This window comes from Vipera ursinii (assembly GCF_947247035.1).
Source record: "Vipera ursinii genome assembly, chromosome: Z".
NCBI lineage: Eukaryota > Metazoa > Chordata > Lepidosauria > Squamata > Viperidae > Vipera > Vipera ursinii.
The window spans coordinates 43,168,337-43,196,328 of record NC_139517.1 but is presented as its reverse complement, the minus strand read 5'-3'; the positions used below and the strand labels follow the sequence as shown (position 1 = coordinate 43,196,328).

Below are 27,992 nucleotides of genomic sequence, written 5' to 3'. Positions count from 1 at the left end.
GAGGTATGAGATAAGTCATTACCATGTCAGGTTATCAATCCCTCGTTTCTAGAATCTATGGTAAGAACCCAATAGCAGCAGCTGTGGAAGACTCCTTTCGTTATGTGGTCTTTTGAATAGCATGACACTCACCTTAGGCCCTTGAACTGAGAGCTTGACCAGTATTCCCAATTTTTGATCCCTTGCTAGAAGAAGAACAGGCAAACGAACAGAAATCTCTTCTTAGGAATTATTTTTTTTAAGAAGTAGGTGTTATAAACAAAGAAGGAGACCACAGATTCTTTATTTAGTATCAAACTATTTTCACAGCTGGAATGATTTTAAGCCCTCTGGGACAAAAAAAGACATTGCTACATTCATTTCTCCTTACATGTCGGGGAACTGGTAGGAGAAATGTTCCTTTCCTGGACTAGTTAAAAGTTTATTACCATTCCCATGCCATTCAATTTCAGAATTAAAGCAGAGTGAAAGGTTCCTTTTTTAAGAGAACCACCACAAAGTTGAAATCCATTGGCTTATCAGGATATATGTTGTCCCTTAAGGCATCATTTTCCTTTTGCACCTTTCTTCATGCTGACTAAATAAGGACTCTGTATTTCAATTTTCCTTTGCACTCACCTTTATTTTATATTTAATTACTAGAAAATCAAAGTATATTAAATATCTTCCATTCTAAACCACAGGATTGTAGCAAGATAGATTGATACATATGAAAATGTATGGTCATTGGTAAATGTTGGCAGGAGTCATGTTTGAAGTTCAAACCAACTTTTCAGGCATTTCCAGGAAGTTTTTCTCCTCTACTATTATCAAACGACAATAAGGAATTCATCGCTTCTGTCTCTGGAAGTACCAAAGTAGCCACTGGACAACAAAAGGCCAAGCCAGCAAGAAAAACCAGGTATGAGGAGACAGATGTACAGGCCAACTTGGCAGTTCCTGTGAGATAAAAACACATGACAGAGACTGAAGAAAAAAATGGAAGTGCTTGTCAACCTTTCTGGATTCCAAAAATTCCAAACAAAGGAGATCTGCTTTCTCCAATCTGCTTAATATTTTTCAGATTCAGATAAAAGTGATGAATAAGTGAAAATAATCACTTTTGAAGTTTTATTAATAAAATATTCTTATTGCCTAATGGTGATTGAAAGGGTGGAAGGGGAGGGGTAAATATTGTTAATATTAATAGAAAACAATTTGACATAAGCTTAGAGAAGTCTTATGCCTTACTAGTATTGTTGTCTATATTTCTTCTTTAAAGCTCACTCCTCTCAGAATTATCTACTACCATCTAGATACCTGCTTGTATCAATGCATTTGGAAAATTTCCCATAATGAATCCCCCATACCTTTGCATCAGGTACATTGGAAGGAAGGCAAGATTTCAACACAGATGTAGGATGCTGAAAGACAGAAAAATCAAGATGGTTGTGCCATCTAGAGCACTTCCCCCCATTCTATTTTCTAAGCGATTTTGTTGAAAGTGTATTTCAGATATCAGAATAATTGGGCTAGGTTTATACTTGGATGGGAGATGATACATGCAAATTCTTAACAATATTTTTAAAATCTGAATCCTTGGCAATTGTATGTAATTTTACATCTCTTGCTTATATCCATTTATATAAAAATGTGAATTAAGGCAGATGTCTTTTCATTGTTTTTGTATTTGTTTTAAATACAAGCGTTTTATGGTTTTTTATGGGAACACTTGCTTTCTTCTCTTAACACATTTTGCCACTGCCAGCTGGTGTGAAATCAGGCAATTATCAACTTATACAGATGGTCACTAGAGTTATAAAATAATGATCATCATGACAGAATTGAAATATCAGTACAACTTGGAGGAGGAGTGGGCTAGGTATGACACAAAAAAAGATAAATTCAGTGGCATTATTGTGACCTAAGGTGAGAATTTAAAGCTATAGAGAACAAAACAGAATAATAATACAAAGCGGAATTCAGCAGTTAAAGCTAAACCATTGTGGCCCTATACATGTCAGCTTGAAAAAGCTCCCTGGAAAGTGAATTCAGGGTCTCTGATGCAGCTAGCTAAAAAGATCTTGCCCATTTTCCTCCATAACAATAGATACAGCTTTGACGCATATCAGATTCTTTTCTAAAGATCTTAATACACAAGCAGTGTACTGATGAAGTTATTAAGAATTCCAGCATATGAAAAAAATGCACCACAGCACTAGAAAAAAAATTAGGATCTTCTATTTGCATTTTGATTCCAATGTAGTTTAGGATTTTATCCTAGTAAACTAATACAATGTGGGCAGCCCTTTCCCTTTCAGCACAATAGCAGCCTATTGTTCTTTTAAGGCTGAATTGGTTTATAAAGAATTTGTTACAGATTACTCCATGCTTGCAGTTCTAAAATTGTAATTCTAAAATTTTCCCTACCATTCTCCCCACACTTCCTTTTGTTATTCATTTCCCTCCCTGTCTTCACCCTGTCTCCTTATTTCCATCAAACAGGTCAGGACACATTGATCTTGTAGAACTGCACTTTTCAAAATCTCTGTGCAAGAACTCCCAAGACTTTTGATTTGCAACTTGTTCCCAACATATTCATTTTTCATATGTTGCTTTTAAAGCTTTCTGAGCAAAGCAGTGATTTGTACTTTATAAACCAACATGCTTGTCAGCTGTTGGAAGAAGCAATATACCTGCAAAGCTGCCCATGATTCCAAATAGTTGAGTCTTTCCATCACTTTTTTCATATCCTGCTGCAAAGCTTGAATGGTGCTTATCACCTGCAGGGTCATGTCCTTCTGGGTCAAGACACTTATCTGATTTTCTCTGATGGTTTCCGGGCTTTGGTTGATCTCAGGTGGGGATCTCAAAAGGTCCATTGAAGCTGTAGCAGAAAAAACAGAGAGATGAGACCCTGTTATTTTAAATGAAGTCAGTCCCACAATTTAAATCTGCCTGGATACCATGTCCTTATGTGTCAGATTTAAATGAGAAGGCAGAGAATACGATTTAAGGGACTTTAATGGTTTCATTTTAATGCAGAATCTCTCTCTCTCTTACTTGGGCCTCTTCCCACTTGCAATATAGTGTGGATAGCCTAAATATAAGAGGTTCCAATGGATCAAAATTAATGGCATGTTCATGCATTCCACTGAAAATGGCAGATCCAATCCTTGTTTGGAAGTTCTGAAAATAAAGGAAACATTGTTCCCAGTCCCTAATGTTTGAAGCTAATCAAACAACACGACAATCAACAAAAGCAAGGCAGGGTAAATGACAGGAATTAGAGGGAAGAACAGTGACCAACTGAATCTACACTTATGTTACTAATTAACCTTCTTCAAGGCCAAGACTTGAGCTGATCAGGAGAATCCTCCAACATAACCAAGGTAAGAAAGGATATCTCTGCATTATCAGTTGAAACATATGCTGTACAAGGCCAGCCCAATCACGTTGAAGGACACCTATATTCAGGGTTTGCACATTCTGTTCCAGAAAACCATTATCTCCAGTTTCTTGAACAATACCAAATTTGCTCCAGGTGGTAATGATTGTGATGGATATCTGATTGCTACACAGTCCTGGTGTTGAGTTTACAAATGGCCTAGAACAGCTCTGGAAGCTGGTATACAACATGCATGTTTTGAGTAGTAAATTCTCTACTATGTTTTTCCCTAACTGGATATTATCGAGGTGCTTTGAATGCTCTGTGGCTGAAAATTGTGGAAGGTATTGTCCTAACATATATATTGGAAGATATTATTGCTAAAAGAATCAGAAGAGTCCAAAAGTATGTAGGATAGGAGCATAGGGTAAGTTCATTAATTCCTGATGAGTAAAACTTGTAATTTAGCTTTGGAATGGAATTACTTTGGCATATTTCCCACTCTTTCTTTAAACAAAAGATCTTAGATTGGGAAGACATATTTGCACTACATTTTTAAAATAAAAAGCTCCTTGGATGTAGTAAACCTGGAGGGAAATCAGGAGGGAAACCTGATTTGAGGAAATCCCTCAAATCAGGAGGGAAACCTGTATATATCTTTCTAAGAGGAGTGATACTGAATGGAAAAGGACTTTCACATAATGGTTATTCAACCTGCAAGTTCAGCTCTCATCATATTTTAATACAGTTTGTGAGATTCAGTTGTGAGATTCCAAATGATCTTAGCCTTGGCATAATTTCCCTCTTAACTCTTTTCCACTGATTAATCTGTAAATGGAAATGGATAATAGATTTTGCTCATACTCGATAGGCTCTGGTTGAAATACTTGGTAAAATAACTGGGCAGAATTTTGCAATATCTCTTATTTGTATCTTACTCCTTCTGGAAATTTACTTTTATGGCTGCCTAACTCAATATCTAACCCTTCCCATTTCCTTTTTGTTCTTCTCATCTTTTCTCTCAAGGTTTATTTCTGCTGTGGAGTTACAACAGAATATATATTGTGGATGTCCTTCTAGTAGGATTGCATTCACTTGGAGGGGGGGATAAAAACATGTGTTCTCTGCCAAATGTAGACATTTTACCTTTGCCTTCATTACTTCAGAATGAAAGCAATTCTTTTTCAGACCTGTTTGCACTCGTGGATGAATTGTAAGATTTAGTTGCCAAATGCATGAGCCATAACACCTATAGGCATGTCCTAGGCCTGTTTCTGTACTTTCTTTCTGAAGCAAAAGATTAGATGTCCCTTCTATATATCTTCCTTCTCCAGCTAAGGATACTCTAAAAACTTACATCCTGTTTTCTCTGTAGCTTGACTCCTGGGAGGGTTGCTCAAGGGAAAGGTTTGTTTAGCTGATAGTCTGGCCTGTGGAGAAAGAAAAAGTAAAAACTAGATTTTTAGAATTGGTTTTTAACACTTTATCACAGTGTTTCCCTTTCCCAATTTAAATTAAAATGAAGTGTAATTGTTAGGAAATTATCTAGTTTTCTGTTGAAAACCTCACAAAATAAATTTGTCTGGGCAGGGAAAAGGCCACGAGTTAAACTTAAGATTATGCAGGATACTCGTGAAAGAGGTGGTCTTAAAATGCCTAATCTTAAATTATATTATGAAGCTGCTGCGTTAGCAGGTATAAGTGATTGGATTAATTTGACACAAGAGAGATTATTAAATCTTGAGGGCCATGATTTGCTGTTTGGCTGGCATGCATATTTGTTGTATGATAAGAAGGTAGATAATGTGTTTAGAGTGCATATTTTAAGACAGGCATTGCTGAGAGTTTGGAAGAAGTATAGAGATAAGTTAGACTGTAAGATACCATTGTGGGCAATTCCAAAACACGCAATAGAAAATATACATGTTGGTTTTAAACATGATGTGACTACGTATAAAGAGATTTTAAGCTTGGAAAGAAATGTCTGGTGTCTGAAACCATATAGCCTCTTGCGAGATGAGAAGATTGTTCAAACTTGGTTTCATTATATTCAGTTACGGGCCAGGAGGAAAGAAGACCAGAAAAATGGATTTACAATGACTGATGAAAATTTGATAAAGCAAATTAGAAATCAGGGACCAGCACATATCAAACGGATATATCTTGCATTGATAGAGATTGACTCAGAAACAGAGCTTGTTAAGGATTGTATGATAAAATGGGCCCAAAATATCCAGGAAGTTATTACAATGGACACGTGGGAAAAGATTTGGGTGAGGAACGTAAAATTTACTCAAGCTCAAAATCTAAGAGAGAACTTTTATAAAATGTTTTATAGATGGCATTTAGATCCTAAAAAGCTTGCAAGTATGTATCCGAATTATCAGCCAAAATGCTGGAGGTGTGGTGATGAAGATGCAACATATTTTCATGTATGGTGGACATGTAAGAAGGTTAAGGCTTTTTGGATAAAAGTTTGGTGGAATATGCAGAAGATTTTTAAACAGAGGATAAAGTTTTGTCCGCAACTTTTATTGTTGGGAATAATCACAGATGCTACGGTTGTGGACACTAAGTTGATGTTAAATTTAATTACGGCAGCAAGACTTTTAATAGGTCAGTATTGGAAGAAAGAGGAACTGCCGACCATAGAAGAATGGACTTTAAAGGTTTCCGACCTGGCAGAGATGGCAAAGATTTCGGCTTACTTGAAAGATCACTCGCAAGAACGTTATATTATGGAATGGAGAAAATGGATTGAGTATATCCAGAACAAATATAGGGTTAAGAAGTTTCATGTAGCATTTGAATAAGTCTTCCTTCTTTTTTTATTTCCTTTTTTTTCTTTCTTCTCTAAGGTTTGTATTATCCTATACAAGCTAGAGAGTGATGGATTTTAGAGTTTATGGTTGTTAGTATATGGTTGCTTATGATTGTTTTTTTTTCTATACCTTGTATTTAGCTCTGGGAAGTGGGGGGGGAGGGGGGGAGGGGTAGGGGGGGAGGGAGAGGGGAGGGGGAGGGGGGACTGTTAAAGATAAACTGTATGTTAAAACTTTTCAATAAAAAAAAAGAAAAGAAAACCTCACAAAATGCCTTAAGGGATTACAAATATTATTTTGCAGAAAAGGAAGTCATAATATAGGCCAGCAGCTCCCAACCTTTTCTATACCCCACACCCCCTAGAACGCTTCCGATATATTCTCGCACCCCTTACAAAAGTTCAAAATAATGGCAACGAATTATGCATATACACTATAATTTTGAAAACCATGTTTTTGCACCTCCTGGAATATTGTCTTGCACCCCCGGGGGGTGTGTGTGCAAGCACCCTGGTTGGGAACCCCTGATATAGTCCTAGAGCTACTGTATCTGTAATAGATGGCCTGACAGGCCAACTGTTCAAGTGGAAGGATTGGCCTTCCTTAGCAATACTGTGGGGAAAATCCCCTGTAACCCAGTTTTTTTTAATGAAAGAATACTAAAAGCCAAACATGAGATGCCTTTTATTTCCCCATTATTATTTCTAATAGGTTTTCAAATTTCATTTCACAGAGTTTATATAGGTGTGAATAAGTGAAAATTAAACCAAGGGTTTTGATTCAGTCCATTTGCTCAGATCTTGCAAGCCTTAATGTACTAAAAAAAAACCTCACCTTTGTTACTGTTGCAAATTTTATCTTGCCTAAGTTCATGTATCCAGAAAGGAACTTTGCTTTAGTTTAGTTGAACAGCTCAGATTACACAAGTCACTCATTATATGTCCTCAAAACATGGGTCTTTAGCTAAACATGGTTTAGGAGCCACAGACTGATTAAATGTCTTTTAAAAGAATCTGATCACAGCAAAAATAGTTCTTGTGATATAATTGATTAGATATAGCAAAACTGATGGGAGAGCAGAAGATAATTTCTTGCAACCTCCCTAAACAATTATCAGGATATTCTTCTCAGAGGACTCTTCCTCATTGTTTTCCTAACTGTGCTAGGTCCCTGGTTCAGTGACCATTTTTATCTTGTGTCTTCATAATCTTTATCTCCTCCACAGCCAACAGCTTAAAGCTGTCTTTAATTGTTCCAGTTTTAAAATATTTTTCCTCTTTTGCTGACAGAGTTTTTGCTGTGGATATGACCCATCAGTGATGTGATTACTGATGCAGTCATGAGTGGGATCTGTACAGTTTCTACTGGCTTCTTTAGGTTCATAGAGGTACATCCCCTTCCTTCTTGCTTGGGCTGCAAGAATGCCTGGACACATAGACTCTCATGTAATGCCCATGTAATGCCTGCTAGGGGCTCTCTGAAACACTTGTGAATTCTTACAGAGTTTCCTAGCATGTACAAGTTTATAAACACAAGCTTAATTTTTTAAGCTCAGGCTTTGGAGAGCTCCAGTTCTGTGTTGCAGAGTGGTTCTGTCACAAGTGAATCATTATAAGTTCACTCCTTGTCACAAAAGGTAATTTTGGGTAATTTTACCCACTGAAAAGGCTACAGTGCTTTTAGGTCCTACTGGCCATGGCCACTTGATGGCAGCAGTAGTTGAGATGGGGTTTGCTTATTATTGATGGCCCTCTCCTGTTTCATCCGTGGCTTCTCTCCATTTCTGTAATTTGGCAGCTGGGTTATTTTTGACATGGGTTTAGCACTCTTTCAGAAAAGTGCTAGACCTGTGTTTAGAACCAGACCAATTGACAAGCAGCATGGAGCATTTCTGTACCTGAGCTGTTTGTTCATTTATTTATCAAATTTATTTATCATATTTATATAGCTTGGTGCTTGGTGGGAGGAGAAACAAAACAGAAAAATCCACCAAGTGCTTTTTAAAAAATTGCTTCACATTCAAACAACCCAAATACCACCACCCACCATCTTTGTTACTGAAGCAGAATAGTGATCAGCAGTAAGGACAACACAATTCACGATGGCATACTTTTCTAGCAACCTGTGTACTGGGTGATAGCATTTTGGTATAGGCCACTTGGCTGTGTTTAAAGGCAGAGTTTTTAAGTTAAGCCGCCACCTTCTCATTTCCACTCCTTGTATTGTTTTGTCACCTGATGAGGTTCCACCTGCTCTAGGCTATCACAGAATACTTCATTCTTTGAATCATTGGTCACTTGGCTGCTCTTCATAACTTTGTTGGCAAGGCCAGGTCCTGCAAGAGAAAAAAAAGTCTCAGAATAAAAATAATAATAAAGTACAATCAGAAGAAACAGAGAAGATATGTATGGATGTGAATATATCTGCAAGTGATTATATCTTACAAAATCTGAAAATCCAGATGTGAGATGTTCTGACTTTCCCATAAATTAGGTCCAATAAAGGAGGCTTTAGTACCTTACTAAAGTTTTAAGTGTTTAGAACTGTTATTGTGGGCAGATTATTTAAGCTGACTTTGCAAAATGTCAGGTTCATGAGAGTCTGGTAATTGCAGTGGGTATACATTTTATAAAGAAAAATAAATCTATATTGCAAAGTGACCTAATTTGATTTACAAAAGAGAAGGAAAATAATATACAGTGGTCTGCTTTGATTACATTGCTTAGCTGGGCATCAATAAGCCAATAGCTGGGCATCAATAAGCCAATTTTTAGAAAGCAGAAGAATGAGGAAGAAAAAGAAAAGAGCCATCTTCAAATCAGCTATCTCTTGCTCAGAATGAAAACGTCAAGTAGTTTTGGCTTTGCATAAAATGAAATCCTACATTGTTATGGCTTCTCTGAAGAAAACCTGAAAGTTTAAGTTATTTGAGTAAGGTTACAAAGTTCTATCCAGAGATGTAAGGTTCCATCACAGTGACAGCATTGGTTATTTAAAAAGACATCTACTGAAGAAGGAAGGAATTTCACCCTCTCATTAGAGACTGTTCTTAATGACTGAATTCATAAGAAGCAGGAAGCAGGCTACCAGCTCTTCCAATTATACAAATATAATTTCCTCATAGGAGTGAATGCTTGCAGTGAAGGCAAAATCTGCCCTCTGCCTTGACGCAAAGTAACTTCACTCTGTAACAATGATCCTACAGTATAAATGACTGCATTACTCAATATGAGTGAAAGGAATGCACATTATCTACTGGGAATTCTTGCAGTATACACAGGGTAGATACATCCCCTATCACCATGATAGCATTTTATAAGATGCACTTGCCTGCTTGCTTGCAGTCTTCATGTACTGATGGATTTGGATAGATTTCAGCAACTCCATCTAATGAACTGTTTTGCAAAGAGGCAGTCTCCGAGTCTGCAAAAGAATAGAATGTTTTTCAATGTTGATTATTAAAAGTCTGGGCCTGGGTATATTAGTGTTCCCCTATCAATAGCTATAGCTTTGGTATTAGAGTTAGGGTTAGTATTAGGTCTAGTTTTGTTATTAAGTTTGTAGAAATGATTCAATGCTTTGCTGGATCTGTTCTTCAAAACCAACAAGCTCTCCAGCTCTTTGAAAGGTTGGCATTGTTGCTTTTAGGGACCCTGGCAAGGATGGATTTTAAATCTAGGCACACATGCCCAGAAACTTCAAGAGAGCCTCAACACACTTGTGCCAAGCCTTTGATCATATATGATGCCTTGGAAGCTTCAAGGAACCAATCCAAAGGGAGTTCTTGCTAAATGATTTGCATAGTCTTGCTTCATACCATGCTTTAATTTAATTTAAGCATGAAAGTATTATTTATTGAAGTTAATGGCCACAGGGCAAATAATATCCAAACTGAGCATGATTGTTTCCAGGTCTCTGGAATTCCAAGACAAGCCCATGATTTAAAATAGATGATTAACAAAGAGAAGAGTAGTCACAGAGCAGAGCAAGCAAAAAGCTCTAATTACTGTCCCAATTTGGAACAGTTTGGGCAGAAACAGCATCTTGTCTGTAAAGATCTTTTTATGTGTTCTTTAATACTTGGAAAAGAAAGTTCTTAAAAAATGTTTGGAGACTGGCTAAGCATGTAGTACTGAATAAAAGCTTCAAAATGTCTCACTTCTCCTCAAGTCTATTATCTGAGACATATTCTAATTAACTAACATTAACTTAAACACGCATTATTTGACTCCTATTATACTTTTTGTTCAGGAGCCGAAGTTAGCATACACAGTACTCCCTTCTCCCAATTTTCTTCTTACAATAAACTTAAGAATTAGGTTAGGTTAAGAGAATGACAGGGCCAAAATCACCTTGTGGGCTTCTATAGTTGAGTCTAATACTTTACCCAATATGCCACACTGGCCATCTTATTTTAGCAGAAAAGCTTTTAGAATACATAGGAAAGACTGATCCAGAAAAGACCATCCACTGAGCTAAATGAAGACTTTCACCTTCCCGGAGTTATTTAAGGAAACAAAATGATATAACTATAGCAAGAAACTGCTTCTCTCTCTTTTCTCAATTGTTTGGCAAAATTACAGTGGAATTTTAATAAATGTATTTCTACCAAAGAAAGAAATTAAGCTTAGGAAAAACTGGATCAGTATTCATGGGAGACTTTTGAGATAAGCTATTTGCTGCGTTTGAGGATCTTTATTTTAGTTATTTCATTTATATCCTGTCTTCAAGGAATTCAAGGTTGTAATCATCCAATTTCCTGTGATTTGGGTTGAGCTAGAGTAGGTGAGTGGCTCAAAAACACTTGCTGAGCTACCAACATTATAACAGAAACAACATAGTAGCTGCCTATATATACAGACCAAAATAAAGACATAGCAGGGAGGCCCTCCTATGAATAGCTCAGATGGCCTATACCAGATGCCACTCAAAGGCAGAGAATGCATAGTACCAAGCCATGCAGCCTATTTGACTGGGCAGTTTTCTTGTATAAATTTTGCTAATATAAATGGCATTCAAACTTAGCATGGGAAAAGATAATTTCTGGACATCTTCACAGTCCTGGCACCCTGGCAAGCTCACCATCTCACAGGTGCTTAGAAGCCACATAGGCAAATTGTTACTTTATTTTACCCACAATGTCTCTAATGTAATATCACTTGGGGAAATGTTAAGTCTTCACTTTTTATTGTCTGCTGATACACTGCTGTATATAAACTGCAGCCAGACCTAGTGGACAGCAGAGAATCCTCTGTTGAGAACCCCCTGAATTTGTCCCAAGACCAGTCTGTAGTGTCACACAGTGAGCCATTAATTACTCATCCTATTTTTGCTTGAACTATACATTAGGTGAGTCACCCTTGTCTATATTCACACAACTTTTTTTAAATTGAATTAACTACTTTTCTGGGTTCACACAATGTACTAAATCATAAGACAAACAAGCGTGATTTGTATTATTGTTCAGTTACAAAATACCACAGTAAATCCTAACCTAATGTAGTATATGTTTTAACTGAATATCTGCTAGGTCTTTAACTGACCTGCAAAGTGTTTTATAAACCCAGCCATTGAGTGGCTTTTGTTCATCACTGCAAGAAGAGGTTAAGAGTTGGGGACAGGCCAAATTTCCTTTTAAGTCAACTGATCCCAAACTGCTCTGTAGATCTTTTGAGGGCTGCTTCCTGGGCCAAAATCCCAAACATGTCAAAGCAAGTTTGATTGCTCCACTCCAAACCGATGAGCTATTTGAGCAATTTGGAGAGATTAGGGCTTGAAAAGCAACAAGAAAAAAAATCATCTGGTTGAAACTCCCTGTTCTAGAGGACCAATGTTCCATAACCAGACACATCTCCCAAGATCCTTAAATTTCCAAGACAAAAATACTCTATGCACTAAATTGCATGGAAGCACCAGTAAAGTTCACACAGGAGAACTAAAGGAATCAAGAAGGAGGTTAGGTTAGGGAGCAAAATAAGCTATAAGTTTAGGTTGTGGATCTTGAAGTGTAAAAGGTATAGGTATCTAATCACAGCTGCTGGTAAAAGTATCCCAATGCCTCCCTCTCAATGCACTTTTGCTATCCACAAGCATACCTGATTTTTTCTTGAAAAAGGATTCGGGGGGTCTGGGCATATCATGAATCACTTCATAGAGGGGTTCAAAGTATACAAACATATCCTCCGAAGCTTGGTCCATCGGTACAGTGTTGATGACCTGCCAGAAAGTCTAGAAGTGATCTCTGGTGGTACAACACCATTCCCTGGGTCCCCATGAGAGATCTGGAAGCAGTTGCAGTGATGGCAGTGTTGAAACAAAGAAAGCAAGACTTGACCTACTAGGAGACTCCTGAGATGCCTTCTTGATTTTCATAAAAGAATAGGAGGGTCTCTAGTTGCATCAATAAAGGCATTCTAGCTCATGGGTAGATACCTATTTGGGAGGTTTACTCCCTACTTGTTCCCCATTTAAATATTTTTAGAATTATTTATACTTGAAGAAGAGTTATCTTTGAAGTAGGGAAATAGAAGCAATAGATTTTTCTAACTAGGATATATTGAATGCAAAATCAGAATGATGTTTGTGCAGGAGTATACTTTTTTGCAGTTGTTCCACATCTTTTACTATAAACATGAAGACCAGAAGCTTGAAGCAGAGTGGAGGACAGAGGGTTGAAAATGATCAAGTAAAATACCTTGACATAAATCTGCCTGCAATACAAATCTCCAATCTTAGATTCTGCTAATACATTCCAATTAATCATGTAAACATTATGCAAGGGCTATTATGATATAATAATTAGCATGTATATAGTTAGTATTTAGCTAGAGCATTACCAAATAAAATGTCGTATAAATTTAGTAGTGTGAATTTTAAGTCATTAAGCATAGATTCAAGCTGAGCCCTGAATGAGCAATTTCCTGTCATTTTTTTCTTGTCTTCTCTCTTTGCATCTGTTAACATTCTACTGACAGTAACACTCCTCACTACAAGAAGTTCCCACAATAATCCCATGCAAAGCCCTACTAACCAACATTAATATTTTACACCATTTACCTTCTGGGCTGCCTTCTTCATTTCCATAATATAAGCAGCCATGGCTTCCTCTTTGGTCATCTTTCCCAACCTTTTCCAGGCATCCCTGCCAAAACCCCAAAATATCTCTTATCTTGGGCAAGTGCTTCATTTAAAAAAAACCTGCTACAGGTTGAACTAGTTTGAAATTCAGAATCTCTCAATAATAGGTCTTTCTTAAGGATTTCTTATATGCAAGCACTAGGGATAATGACTGGTTATCAGTTTGTGTATGCTATGAATCATATTCTCTTTATTTCAATTTCATGAATACTTTAAAATATTTACAGTCCAGTTTGAACATTTCAAACAGAAGACATTGTTTAAAACAAATATATATATTTTTAAAAAATGGATTGGCTCAGCAAGTAGTCCTAATTGAGGAAACTCCATTGACAATGATATGATTTAGATCAGGGGTCCTCAACTTTGGCAACTTTAAGACTTGTGGACTTCAACTCCCAGCATTCCTCAGCCAAAGCTGGCTGAGGAATTCTGGGAGTTGAAGTCCACAAGTCTTAAAGTTGCCAAGGTTGAGGACCCCTGATTTAGATTAATAATGGATCTACACCAAGAATAATTAAACCTGAGTTCAACAGTTAAAAAATAGCAAATGATAATGATAAAAATAACAGAATTATAGAATTGATAAGAAAAACTCCAAAAATAGCCTTGTAGCTCTTCTGGTGTATAGTCAAAGTTAGTGGTGTTGGGAAGGGATGCAGTCAAAATAGGCAAGATAGCAGTTGTACCTTGGGAATAAAGTCCCATCTTTTGTATCTGTTTCAATGTCAAAGGGGTGGGACTTTGGGGTGATGTCATCCCCACCTATTTTGTCCTGTTCTGTAGATAATGCTGTTCCAAAGGGACAGCTGCAAAGAAAGCCCTGTTTCTTATTGCCATAATTCTAATTTCTTTACAGAGGGTGAAACAAAATAGGACCCAAGCACTTTGCTACAATTAACTTATAGGCTGATGTAGGCAGCACCTCAACTTTTTCACTCTCCAATTCTATAGGACTTTATAGATCAAAAGTGGTAGTTTTGTATTGGACTAGTATCCAGTGCAATAGAACAATATTAATTAGGTGGCCTTGTACCTTTTTATGTGCATTACAGGTAGTCCTCAACTTAAAACAGTTTGCTTAGTGACTGTTCTAAGTTACAACAGCACTGAAAAAAGTGACTTATCACCATTTTTCACACTTATAACCATTACAGCATCCCCATGGTCATGTGCTTTACATCTGGATGCTTGATAACTGATTCACATTTATGATGGTTGCGATGTCCCAGGGTCACGTGATTAACTTTTGCCACCTTCTGACAAGCAAAGTCAATGGGGAAACCAGATTTACTTAACAATCACATTACTAATTTAACGACTACAGTGATTCACTTAACCAATATAGCAACAAAGGTCGTAAAATGGGGCAAAACTCACTTAACAAATTTCTCACTTAGCAATATAAATTTTGGGCTCAATTGTGGTCATATGTTGAGGACTACCTGTAGTAAGCAGGTATTGTGCCTGGTCTAGCATTGAAATAGCATCAGATGCTGGAGTTTAACAAAATTTATTAGCTCAGAACAAATCTCAGAAAAGACAATGTTTCATTTGGAACTGAGATAATTTGGCATTGGCTTTCTTACCATTTATATCTGCCAATAGGGTCCCAAAATCCTGGTCTTGGGATTTGGCATTGACCCATTGTTGCTTGCTTGTAGTAACCGTAAAAACGTAGCATTTCTTCATAGGAAGGGCGATAGGAATCTGAGGAAATAGAGGACACATTCAGGATCCTACAAGGAAAGAGGTATTTGATGGCATGATCTCATTTTTAAGGTTCCCAACTGTGGTGAAACCACTGGCTGAAGGGGAGGGGGCTTATCTAAGGGGAGTAAAGAGGCATTGCAGTTTAGAGTCTATGTGGGGTAAGAAACATCTGATGTCAAGCGTGTTAGGTTTATATCTGCCCATTTCCCAAGAAAAGTTAACAGTCTGGTGAGATTTTTGTAATAGATGAACAATAAAATATCTATTGGACCTATTTATCAGCTGTTTTGCTTGATAGTGCCAGACATCAGTCTGTCTCCAGCCATAGTGCAATACTGGAAATAAAACAATGGGATCTAATTCAACATAATTCTTAAGGCAATTTCATAAGGAGGCAATAATTGTCTGTCTGTCTGTCTATATATATATGTATATATGTACACACACACACACACACACACACACAATATATATATATATATATATATATATATATATATATATATATATATATATATATATATATATATATATATATATATATATATGGATCCTTGGTTTTTCGGGTTTTTCCCCGCATAGAATTAAAGGTGTAGGCGCAACGTTTCGACGGAATCCCATCCGTCATCATCAGGCTTCTGCTTCCTTCTTCTGGGAGAAGCATGTGGCTCTTGCTCTTTGTTCCTCTTTTTTAAACTGCCAGAGGGGGTGTGTTCTGTGGAGGTGTGCTCTGATTGGGTAGGGGACCAAGTGTGTTCTGATTGGGTGGGAGTGTGTTTTGAATGGTGGGTGTGTTCTGATTGGGTGGGGGTGTGTTCTGAGTGGATGGGCTGGTCTCAGCTGCCAGCTCCAGAACTGAGCTGGTGAGTTGTGCTGCTTTTGTTCGGCTTCGTGTTTGTGGTGGTGCCATGTTTTTATAGTGGGTGTCAGTTTGCTTATTGTGTGGTTTGGAGGGGTTTAAAGTGGCTGATGTTGCAGCTGTAGTTAGGTTTCTGTTTTGTGGTTGTGTGTCTTTATCGTTGTGGGTTCGAATTTGCTTTTTGAATGGTTGTATGGTGGTGATGTCATGTGATGTTATCATGAGTTTGGGTCTGGTATCATTCTTGGTGGTTGGGCTTCGTCTGTCAATCAAGGCGGGTTTCCAAATGGCTGGTAGACGAGAGGTATCATCTCGTTTATTCATGCTGTGGGGGCGTTTTTCTATCTCAATGGCTTCTCTGATTATTCTGTTGTTAAAATGTTCAATTTTGGCGATAGTTTTGGTTTTTTTAAAATCAATTTCATGTCCCGTGGCTTCAAAGTGTTGGACCAGGGATGAAGTTTGTTCTCCCTTTCTGAGTGAGTTTTTGTGCTCTTCAATGCGTGCACTTATTCTTCTGTTGGTCTGTCCGATGTATGTGGTGGGGCAGGTGGTGCATGGGATTTCGTATACTCCTTGGTTTTCTAACCCAATTATGTCCTTGGGGTTTCTTAGGATGGTGGATATTTTTCTGTCTGTGTAGAATGCTGTTTTGATGTTGTGTTTTTGGAGGACCTTGCTGATTCTGTCTGTGGTCCCTTTTAAGTATGGGAGGAGGGCTTTGCCATTTTCTTGTTCTCTGTCTTGGGTTTTTGTGGGTGTCTCTCTTTGGATTAAGTTGGTAATCGTGTTTCTTTGGAATCCATTGGCTGTTAGTACATTAGTGAGAGTGTGTAGTTCGGTTTTTAGGTGTTGTTCGTCAGCTAGGTGTTTTGTTCTGGAGATGAGTGTCTTGGCTACGGAGTTGATCTGTGCTGGGTGGTGGTGTGAGAGTGCGTTCAGATAGCGGTTTGTGTGTGTTTTTTTATGGTAGATAGTGTGTCCTAGGGAGCCGTTGGATTTCTTGTAGACTAAGACATCAAGGAAGGGAAGTTGATTGTTAGCTTCTGTTTCCATGGTGAATTGTATTTTGGGGTGTAGGCTATTGAGGTGTATGAGGAAGTCATCCAGTTTTTCTTTGCCGTGTGGCCAGATTACGAAGGTGTCATCTACGTATCTGAGCCAGAGTTTGGGTTTGTGGTTGGATTTTTCCAGAGCGAGGGTTTCAAAGTGTTCCATGTAGAGGTTTGCGATGACAGGTGAGAGGGGTGATCCCATGGGTGCTCCTTCCATTTGTTTGTATCTTTGTCCATTGTAGATGAAGTATGTGTTAGATAGGCAGTGGTTGGTCAGATCTAGGATGTGTTTTGGGGGGTTGTATTTATTTAGGATAGCTGTCAAGGCTTCTTTGATTGGTACTTGGGTGAAGAGGGATACAACATCGAAGCTCACAAGTAGGTCCCAGGGCTGTAAGTTTAGTTTACTTATGATCTCTATGAATTGGAATGAGTTTTGTACGTGTGAGGTGATGGAATTTGCATAAGGCTGTAGTTGTTTGGCAAGAAATTTGGCTAGATTTTGTAGAGGTGAGCCTATGGAGCTGACTATGGGTCTGAGTGGGGTTCCTTCTTTGTGTATCTTGGGCAGACCATAGAGCTTAGGACATCTGGATGATTTTTCTCTGGGAATGATTGTTTTCTGGATCTCTTCACTGATGGGTGTGGCTTTTATTTTTGATTTTGTGGTTTTTTCCAGGTAGGTGGTGGGATCTGTCTTGAGGAGTTTGTATGTGGAGTCTCGGAGTAGGTTGGATAATTTGGTATGGTAGTCAGATGAGTTCATTACCACCGTGGCGTTGCCTTTGTCTGCTGGCAGAATGATTATGCTGGTGTCATTTTTTAGGTTAAGTAGTGCTGTCTGTTCCTCTTTGGGTAAGTTGCTTTTGGGTGGTTTGCTGGTGCAGAGGATGTTGGTAACTTCGAGTCTGATTTTGTTGGCATCATCAGGGTTAATTTTGGTCAGGCTGGATTCGACTCCGCATATAATGGTTTCCGTGGGAATGTGTTTGGGAGTGACTGCAAAATTAAATCCTTTAGACAGGACGTTGGTTTCGGCTATGGTGAGAATCCTATCTGAGATGTTGTGCACAGTTTGTTTCATGTGTTGCTGTGGGAGAGGAGGGGTTTGTTTCTGGCGTTCCTTTAGTCTTCGGAGTTTATTGGTGTGTGTGTCTGTTTTGTAGGCAGTCTCTGTTTCAGCTCTCCAGACAGCGATTTGTTTGAATTTGTCCCAAAGTGTGGGGTGGATCTTGTTGCTGAGTTTGAGGTTTCCGTCGAAACGTTGCGCCTACACCTTTAATTCTACGCGGGGAAAAACCCGAAAAACCAAGGATCCACATACAGGCACCCGCGAAAACCTCAGAAAACATATATATATATATATATATATATATATATATATATATATATATATATATATATATATATATATATATATATATATATATCTCCAGTGGTTCAGCCTAGTTACTTAAGCTAAATAAGCGGTTACTATACACCTGCTTCTTTTGAATATTAACCAATAGTCATTGTTGTTTACATCCTTCTACCATGCCTCTGCCAAATTGAGTGCTATAAATAAACAATGAAAAAATGGCATAATTCTACAACAAGACATACTGCTCAAACTGGGGAGAATACAGGTTTGACTTGTTTTTCTGAATTTAGAAACCTAGCTTCTTATTCTTTACAGCTGTTCAGAGAAGCCTGATAAGTTTAGCATTTGGTGTCAGCCCTTAGAGGGCTAGGTGGGCTAAGTAACCTGAGAGGATCCCAAAGAGATTCTTACCATTTCGGGGTAAGCCTTGAATGACCCGGACAGCTGCTTCAAACTGTGTCTGGCAATTTGCTTCTTCTGTCTTCAACCCCATTGGTACCTAGTCAGATTTTTTTTTAAAAAAAAGAGGTTGAAATTTAGATTGTGCAGACTCCAGGGAAAATGGGTGTAGAGATGAATGAAATGGTAGGAAGAAGGATGAGGAGAACTGGATTTTTCTTCCAACATTTTTGTCCTGTTCAGTGAGTTACAGCAGGATCGTGTTAGAGAGGTGTGCTTGCCCCAAGATCCTGTTTATTATAATTGTTAGTTTATTTATTTATTTATTTATTTTAATTCCATTTATATCCCGCCCTTCTCCGAAGACTCAGGGCGGCTTACAAGCTTAGCAGTAGCCTTCATTCTATGTATATGCCTGCTTATTAGGGCTTTCACACACACCCCAAGCGGCATTATTACAAAGTCAGCTTAATTGCCCCCAACAATGAATAATCAGTATTTATATAGAAAAAGGTGTTTATAAAGAGTATTTATAAGACAGTTGGAGAAGTTAGTCCATAAAGTCTTAGTTATATAGAACAAGTAAATCAGATAAGCATCCAAATTAATTTCCAAATTCTTGGCTGAGCTGCAATTTAATCTCTTGCCAGTGCTTTTTGTGTAACAAAAAAAGGTGCCAGAACTCACACACATCATAAAACCCGCCTACAAGGTTCCATCCAAAAAAGGTGCCGGAACTCTGTTCTGGGCGTTCTATGACAAAAAAAGGCCTTGCTTGTTCCTAACGATAGTTCCAGATAGTGGGTTCCTAACAGTGCCAGTCAAAAACATGTGCAGCTATTCTATCTTTCCCTCCTTATCATATTTTCTGCAATTACAAAAAAAGTTTAAAAGCACGAAATAAACTCTGGAGGGTTTAAATTAAATTCTGTCACCAATGTGGAGTGATGGTTGCAGAAAAATCACATCAAAACACTGAGGGGAAATTAAGCTTAAATAAAAATAGAGAGAGCCAGACTCAAGAGAGATGATGTGACCTAATAGATTTTTTTATTTTATTTTTTTTATTTTAATTCCATTTATATCCCACCCTTCTCCGAAGACTCAGGGAGGCTTACAAGCTTAGCAGTAGCCTTCATTCTATGTATATGCCTGCTTATTAGGGCTTTCACACACACACCCCAGCGGCATTATTACAAAGTCAGCTTAATTGCCCCCAACAATCTGGGTCCTCATTTTACCTACCTCGGAAGGATGGAAGGCTGAGTCAACCTTGAGCCTGGTGGGACTCGAACCTGCTCTAATTGCAGGCAGCTGGTGTTACTTAAGGAGGCATTAGCCCACTGCTAATTAGGAGGCATTAGCCCAAATAACAAGAGTCAATTTGGTCTGGTGGTGAAGACACCAGAAACCTGTGAGTTCTAATTCCACCTTAGGTGTGAAAGCCAGCAGGGTGACTGTGGGCCTGTCACTTTCTCTCAGCCCAACCCACTTCGCAGGGATGTTGTGGGGAAAAGAGAAGGCAGGACTGTTAAGAATGTTCACCATGTATAAAGGAGGGGATATCAATCTAATAATAATAAGAGGAAGATTGAGCCTGAGTACTATATGATTAAATACTTGTTTGAATATGGTTAAAAAAATAGTTATGGGTTTTATAATGAGAGATGTGATTTACAAGTAGTATAGTATTTTTTTTATGATATAGGAAACAAAATACTGGGATGATATATGAAATGTTTTGGATATTTAAATATAATCAATTTTGAGAAAATTATAATTGACAAGAAATGTTTTGATTACTGAGGAAAAACTAAGCTTAAATAAGAATTCTGAAAACAGGGACTATAGCGATTTACATAAGATGATTTTTTGCAAATGCAATTGTAAAACAAACTGATTAGAAAAGACACTACAAATTGATGTTATTTGTATAAATATTAGAATAATCTTTATATTCAACTTTACATGTATTGAAAGTACTAAGAACTATATTTGCTCAATGTTGGTAAAAGGAGAATATTATTGGAAGAAGAGAGGATCAAGGAAAGCTATTTCTAGTTAGTATGTTGATTATGAAATCATAGAAATGAACTATTATTGATTTTTGTTAAATATATGAACCTAGACAACACATTCTTTACCAAGTACTAAAGATTGTTATTGAAAAAATAAAAAATATATTTAAAAAAAGAAAAATCACATCTGGAAATACCTAATTCCAAAATGTGTATCTTACATTCTAAGTCTTAGGCAGGGATAAGAATCTTCCCCAAGTGCCACTTTCTCTGACTGAGCATTGACACCATACTCAAAAGCAACCAGGCACATTTTCTTCTTAAGTTTCATTATTTTTTTGGAACTTTGCAGGGCTTGAGAATCAGTTCTTTGCCAATCATGGAATTTTAGTTCACTTTGCTTCATTGCCTCACCTGAACTCAGAGCTTATTTTCCCAGGCAACCTTAAGATCAACTCTTACCTAATCAGTTTCAGGACTTTGTATTGTAATCCACAAATAAAGCTTTTGGGAAACATGCCCAGGCAGGCAGGCATGCAAAACTGGTATTACACCATCAACATCATAATTTTCAGTTGAAATTTAAAAGCAAAAACAATTAGGTCTTGACAGCCAGGTAGCTTTGCTTTACAGGTAGTCCTTGACCTATGACCAAAATGTTGCTAAGTGAGACAATTGTTAAGTGAATTTTGCCTATTTTATTATCTTTCTTGGTACAGTTGTTGTGAATCACTACAGTTAAGTTAGTAACACGGTTGTTAAGTGAATCTGGTTTCCCATTGACTTTGCTTATCAGAAGGTTGAAAAAGTGACCACATGACCTTAGGACACTACAACTTTCATAAATATGAGAGTTGCAAGTGTCTGAATTTTGAACACGTGACCATGGGGATGTTGCAATGGTCGTAAGTGTGAAAAACTGTCATAAGTCACTTTTTCAGCATCGTTGTAACTTCAAACAGTCACTAAATGAACTTCTGTAGTACCCAGAATTTGGATTTTTTACAAAACAAACAAATCTAAGACTATATCTTGAAAATAAATGGGTTGGTGATAGCCATTTTTTCCTACCTTTTATTTATTCTATTAGTCCAAGTAGAACTTCTCCTGAGCAAATGCAACACTGAAGGAACGAAACTTTTGCATTCTCCTATTGGTCAAAGCATTGATTGGCCCATGTTGTTTCTTGCTTGCCCTAAGTTTTCAGAGACTGAAAGAATGAAGATGACCATAGCCAGTTTCATATTTTAGAATATATAATTTTCTCAAACTTGGTAACCTTAAGATATTACTTGAAGTCCCAGAATTCCCCAGCCAGTTGAAGTCTACATTTCCTATCATTGCTAAAGTTGAAAAACATTGCTTTAGAGGAATTGTGTGTAAATTGCCCTCTGTGAGCTTCTGCCTCTGCGAGTCTTATCCCATCACATACAATGCAATGTGACAAACATGTTAGGCTTTGACATAGGAAATCTAGGGTAGAATATAGGGCGGAGGCTTTGTTCTGAAGCCAGGATTTAAAAAGATAAGAACTTCCCAAATCAGATCAAAATCCTTGCAAGTCCCAGACTGTGTTTCTCTAATTGACCAACCAAATACTAATTGAGAAGCAAACACAAGGGCAGGTGTGTGATAGCTTGCTCCAGTTCACATCCCCCAGCCACTGGCAATGGGTCTTTTACTGAATGTGATATTCAATCACATTGCTAAATAGCTATTGACCATGGTCTACCATAAATTTGTCTGCAGGTAATCCTGATATTTACATTAGGAGTACCTACTCCACTGATGCCAAGAGACAGGTGAACATTTACTCAGCCACATCATTCAGACAATGCCAGTGGAGTATTACATTCAATCATATTCTATATCCAAGCACTGCAGTCACCTCACATGATTTCCGTTTTCAGAGCTAAAATGATGCCCTTTGTTTGCTTTATGGATGCAACCCATGTTCCAACGCTTCAGGTATTAACTCTGACATCCTCTTCTGTCTTTCTCTTGTAAGACCTTCTCAACCTCCTTGTACAATTCTGACTGAAATGTTCTTTACCTTTCTAACTCAAATGAACATCTGTAGCAACCATAAGTGTTGTCTCCCCCAGATTCCAAAACAAGGATCTGATTTCCTATTTCCATTCCTCCCAAATGCCATTTTATTCAGCGTTTACTATTCTGCCAGTCTGCACACGGTTCCAACAGACTCCTGTGATAATTTTCAGATGTCTCTGCATTTTAAAACCTAAGCATTCCCGTGTCAATCTTGATCACAAATTTCCACCACTCTCTGCTGATCATTTTTTCCCCTGTGCATCGACAGGCTTGCAGCCCCTTTCTGTAACTGCATTTCATGATTTATTTATTTCTGGGTCGACGTGGAAGCCCGGGTGTTTACTTCCGTCTTTCTCGGCCTGCCGCAAAGATCTCTGCCGAAAGGACATCAGTTTACCGCAAGAACTATATCTCCGGCATCTAATCTCCATCTAGTGAACCTAAATACGCTTCTCAGCTATGATCCCCTTTTTTTTCCTTTCAACAATTATTACATGGATAGCCCTACCTCGTACTCGGTTGCATAAAGTGCTGCGCTCACTTCCCTCTGTGCCCGCACATCTCGTTTGTCAACTTCTTGTTCATTGCAACAGCAGCTGTTTCAATTTTGACCTTCTGAGTCCCGCCCATAATCGTCCGTATCACGGAGAAGCGAGATTCAGCAAATCATCGCACAGCCGGGAAAGTTACGCCTCTCACCTCGGCCAATCAACAAAGCAGATCTCCCGTCTTGATGCTACAGACCTCTATTATCTTGTGCCTCGCCACGTTTTATTTTGCACCTCCATAACTTTACCTCTAAAATGTACAACATAGTGAAGAAATAATGGGACAGAAACTCTTGGGGATTTCTCAGTGCCAAGTTTTCTAAACACTTTTTTCTTATTTGATTCATATTTGAACATTCTTGAGTTCAATATCATTTTCACTGAAAAAAGCAATAAAACTTTTGATATATCCTACATATATTCATACAAATATAAGGTTCTTTTCCAGTCAAAGTCTTCTGTATTTGTTGACATACAGCAGCGGCTCCCAACCATTTCTATACCCTGCACCCCTAGAACGCTTCTGATATATTCTCTCACCCCTTACAAAAGTTCAAAATAATGAATTATGCATATACACTATAATTTTGAAACTTCTAAACCAGGTTTTCATACTCGGGGGGGGGGTATGAGCACCCCCAGTTGACATAGAATTATTAACCAATAGACTGCTTCTTTTTGTGAAGCTTCAAAATGACATTTCATCTATGCCTGCTGCTTTCCTACATGACGATTTATTGCTTTTTATATCTCTTTTCTATTGGAACTGGCTCCTTGATACTGTTTTCCTACAAGTGTTTCGGTCATTCTATAATTCTGCTTGTAAAGTGTTGGGAAATATTTTTCTTTAAAAAAAACTACAACTTTTATTAAAACCTTTAAAAAAGATTAAAAACTACTACAAACTAATGTAAAGTAAGAAAGAAAAAAGTAAAAAGAGAAAGCAAAAAGAGCCAGTTTGATCTAGTGGCTAGGTACTCACAGCAGGAAACTGTGAGTTCAAATGTTACCTTAGCCATGAAAGCCAACTGGATATTCCTCACAGCAGTTATAAACACATTTTTTCATTTTCTTCTAACACTTCCCTTTCTTAGAACTCTTACATTATTACATTTGGATTTTTTTAAAAATTTCCTGTGATTTTTTTCTGACCTTTCTAAAATATATTTTAACATGTTATGTTATGTTATGTTGTGTTGTGTTGTGTTATGTTGTTATGTTATGTTATGTTTTTATTTATTTATTTATTTATTTATTTATTTATTTATTTATTTATCTATTTATCTATTTACAGTATCTATTTATTTAGTCGGTCTTGTGATTTTGTACTCCATGGTGAAAGCTTGTGCTCACTGCCTGCATCCTTCTAAATGTCCAAAGTTCTCATTCTTTGTTTTTCCATGGCTATTATTATAATTTTTTTTGTTGTTGTTAGCTGCGAAGTCGTGTCCGACCCATCGCGACCCTATGGACAACGTTCCTCCAGGCCTTCCTGTCCTCTACCATCTTCTGGAGTCCATTTAAGCTCACGCCTACTGCTTCAGTGACTCCATCCAGCCACCTCATTCTCTGTCGTCCCCTTCTTCTATTGCCCTCGATCTTTCCCAGCATTAGGCTCTTCTCCAGTGAGTCCTTCCTTCTCATTAGGTGGCCAAAGTATTTGAGTTTTAGCTTCAGGATCTGGCCTTCTAAAGAGCAGTCAGGATTGATCTCCTCTAGGACTGACCGGTTTGATCGCCTTGCAGTCCAAGGGACTCGCAGGAGTCTTCTCCAGCACCATAGTTCAAAGGCCTCAATTCTTTGGCGCTCAGCCTTTCTTATGGTCCAACTTTCACTGCCATACATTGCAACTGGGAAGACCATAGCCTTGACTATACGCACTTTTGTTCACAGGGTGATGTCTCTGCTTTTTAGTGTGCTGTCTAGATTTGCCATGGCTTTCCTCCCCAGGAGCAAGCGTCTTTTAATTTCTTGGCTACAGTCCCCATCTGCAGTGATCTTGGAGCCCAGGAAAATAAAAGCTGTCACTACTTCCATTTCTTCCCCATCTATTTGCCAGGAATTGAGAGGGCCAGATGCCATGATCTTGGTTTTCTTAATGTTAAGTTTCAACCCAAGTTTTGTACTCTCCTTCTTCACCCGCAACAAGAGGCTCTTTAGTTCTTCTTCACTTTCTGCCATTAGAGTGGTATCATCTGCATATCTTAGGTTGTTGATATTTCTTCCGGCAATCTTAATTCCAACTTTTGATTCATCTAGCCCTGCCTTTCTCATGATGTGCTCTGCATATAAGTTAAATAGGCAGGGCGACAGTATACAGCCTTGCCGGACTCCTTTCCCAATTTTGAACCAATCAGTGGTTCCGTGTCCAGTTCTCACTGTTGCTTCTTGACCCGCATATAGGTTTCTCAAGAGACAAATAAGATGGTCTGGTACTCCCATTTCTTTAAGAACTTGCCACAGTTTGTTATGATCCACACAATCAAAGGCTTTAGCATAGTCAATGAAGCAGAAGTAGATGTTTTTCTGGAACTCTCTAGCTTTCTCCATGATCCAGCGTATGTTAGCAATTTGATCTCTAGTTCCTCTGCCTCTTCGAAATCCTGCCTGTACTTCTGGTAGTTCTCGATCCACATACTGCTGAAGTCTAGCTTGTAGGATTTTAAGCATGACTTTACTAGCATGAGAAATGAGTGCAATGGTGCGATAGTTTGAACATTCTTTGGCACTGCCTTTCTTTGGAATTGGAATGTAAACTGATCTTTTCCAATCCTGTGGCCACTGTTGAGTTTTCCAAATTTGCTGGCAAATTGAGTGTAGCACTTTTACTGCACTGTCTTTTAAGATTTTGAATAGCTCAGCTGGAATACTGTCACCTCCACTAGCTTTGTTGTTGCTCAGCTTTTCTAAGGCCCACTTCACTTCACATTCTAGGATGTCTGGCTCGAGGTCAGTGACCACCTCATTGTGATTATCAGGGACGTTAAGGTCATTCTTGTATAGTTCTTCTGTGTAATTTTGCCACTTCTTCTTAATCTCTTCTGCCTCTGTTAGGTCCCTGCCATTTTGGTCCTTTATCATGCCCATTTTTGCATTAAACGTTCCCTTCATCTCTCCAATTTTCTTGAAAAGATCTCTGGTCCTCCCTATTCTATTGTTTTCTTCTATTTCTTTGCACTGTTCATTTAAGAAGGCATTCTTATCTCTTCTAGCTATTCTCTGGAATTCTGCATTCAATTGGGCATATCTATGTTTTTCTCCCTTGCCTTTCGCTTCCCTCCTTTCCTCAGCTATTTGCAAAGCTTCCTCAGACAGCCATTTTGCTTTCTTGCATTTCTTTTTCTTTGGGATGGTTTTGGTTGCTACCTGTTGTACAATGTCACGAACCTCTGTCCATAGTTCTTCAGGCACTCTGTCTATCAGATCTAATTCCTTAAATCTATTTGTCACCTCTACTGTATATTCAACAGGGATATGATTTAATTCATACCTGAGTGGCCTAGTGCTTTTCCCTACTTTCTTCAGTTTAAGCCTAAACTTTGCAAGGAGAAGCTCATGGTCTGAGCCACAGTCAGCTCCTGGTCTTGTTTTTACTGACTGTATAGAGCTTCTCCATCTTTGGCTGCAGAGCATGTAGTCAATCTGATTTCTGTGTGGACCGTCTGGTGATGTCCATGTGTAGAGCCGTCTCTTGGGTTGTTGGAAAAGAGTGTTTGCTATGACCATCGTATTCTCTTGACAAAATTCTATCAGCCTGTGCCCTGCTTCATTTTGTACTCCAAGGCCAAACTTGCCTGTTATTCCAGTTATCTTTTGGCTTCCTACTTTAGCATTCCAATCCCCCATGATGATAAGGACATCATTTTTTGGTGTTAGTTCTACTGTATAAGGTGCTGTAGGGCTTCGTAGAACCGGTCAAATTCATCCTCTTCAGCACTGGTGGTTGGGGCATAGACTTGGACTACTGTGATATTGAATGGTTTGCCTTGGATTCGAACTGAGATCATTCTGTCATTTTGAGGATTGTATCCCAGTATTGCTTTTCCTACTCTTTTATTGACTATGAAGGCTACTCCATTTTTTCTGAGGGATTCTTGTCCGCAGTAGTATACCTGATGGTCATCTGAATTAAATTCACCCATTCCTGTCCATTTTAGTTCACTGATACCTAAGATGTCGATGTTTAGTCTTGTCATCTCTTGTTTGACCACGTCCAGCTTTCCTTGATTCATGGATCTTACATTCCAGGTTCCTATGGAGAAAAAATCTTTACAGCATCAGACTTTCCTTTCACCACCAGACATATCCACAGCTGAGCGTCCTTTCGGCTTTGGCCCAGTCGCTTCATTCTTTCTGGCGCTACTAGTACTAGCCCTCTGCTCTTCCCCAGTAGCATATTGGACGCCTTCCAACCTGAGGGGCTCATCTTCCAGCGTCATATCGTTTTGCCTTTTGGTACTGTCCATAGGGTTTTCATGGCAAAGATACTGGAGTGGGTTGCCATTTCCTTCTCCAGTGGATCACATTTTGTCAGAACTCTCGACTATGACCTGTCCGTCTTGGGTGGCCCTGCACGGCATAGCTCATAGCTTCATTGAATTATGCAAGCCCCTTCGCCAAGACAAGGCAGTAATCCATGAAGGGGAATAAATTGTTACAAAA

At 38.3% G+C, this 27,992-nt stretch overlaps 1 protein-coding gene across 2 annotated transcripts; it reads right to left on the bottom strand.

Moving 5' to 3' along the window:
• Window positions 1-246: 246 nt before the first annotated feature.
• ACBD4 (acyl-CoA binding domain containing 4) lies at window positions 247-23,471 on the bottom strand. 2 transcript variants are annotated; one of them, XM_083378666.1, is made up of 12 exons: window positions 23,291-23,471; window positions 21,802-21,940; window positions 18,725-18,812; window positions 14,916-15,036; window positions 13,246-13,330; window positions 12,285-12,405; window positions 9,520-9,612; window positions 8,424-8,524; window positions 4,725-4,797; window positions 2,676-2,866; window positions 1,350-1,403; window positions 247-939 (listed from the first exon to the last, which is right to left on the bottom strand). In XM_083378666.1, exons 3-12 carry the CDS (start codon window positions 18,804-18,806, stop codon window positions 829-831), a joined length of 1,032 nt encoding a protein of 343 aa, XP_083234792.1. In that variant the 5' UTR covers window positions 18,807-18,812; window positions 21,802-21,940; window positions 23,291-23,471; the 3' UTR covers window positions 247-828. The 2 variants fall into 2 exon arrangements, with proteins under 2 accessions (XP_083234792.1, XP_083234791.1); XM_083378665.1 differs by lacking the exon at window positions 21,802-21,940 and having other exon boundaries at window positions 23,291-23,470.
• Window positions 23,472-27,992: the final 4,521 nt, after the last annotated feature.

What these genes read in the sequence shown, in the direction of transcription:
- ACBD4 (XM_083378666.1), bottom strand. Translation starts at nt 18,806, where the DNA reads ATGGGGTTGAAGACAGAAGAAGCAAATTGCCAGACACAGTTTGAAGCA. An exon ending in TCAAGGCTTACCCCGAAATG is followed by an intron (nt 15,037 to 18,724) that starts GTAAGAATCTCT and finishes CTATTTCCTCAG; the next exon opens with ATTCCTATCGCCCTTCCTAT. An exon ending in TGAAGAAGGCAGCCCAGAAG is followed by an intron (nt 12,406 to 13,245) that starts GTAAATGGTGTA and finishes ACTTTCTGGCAG; the next exon opens with GTCATCAACACTGTACCGAT.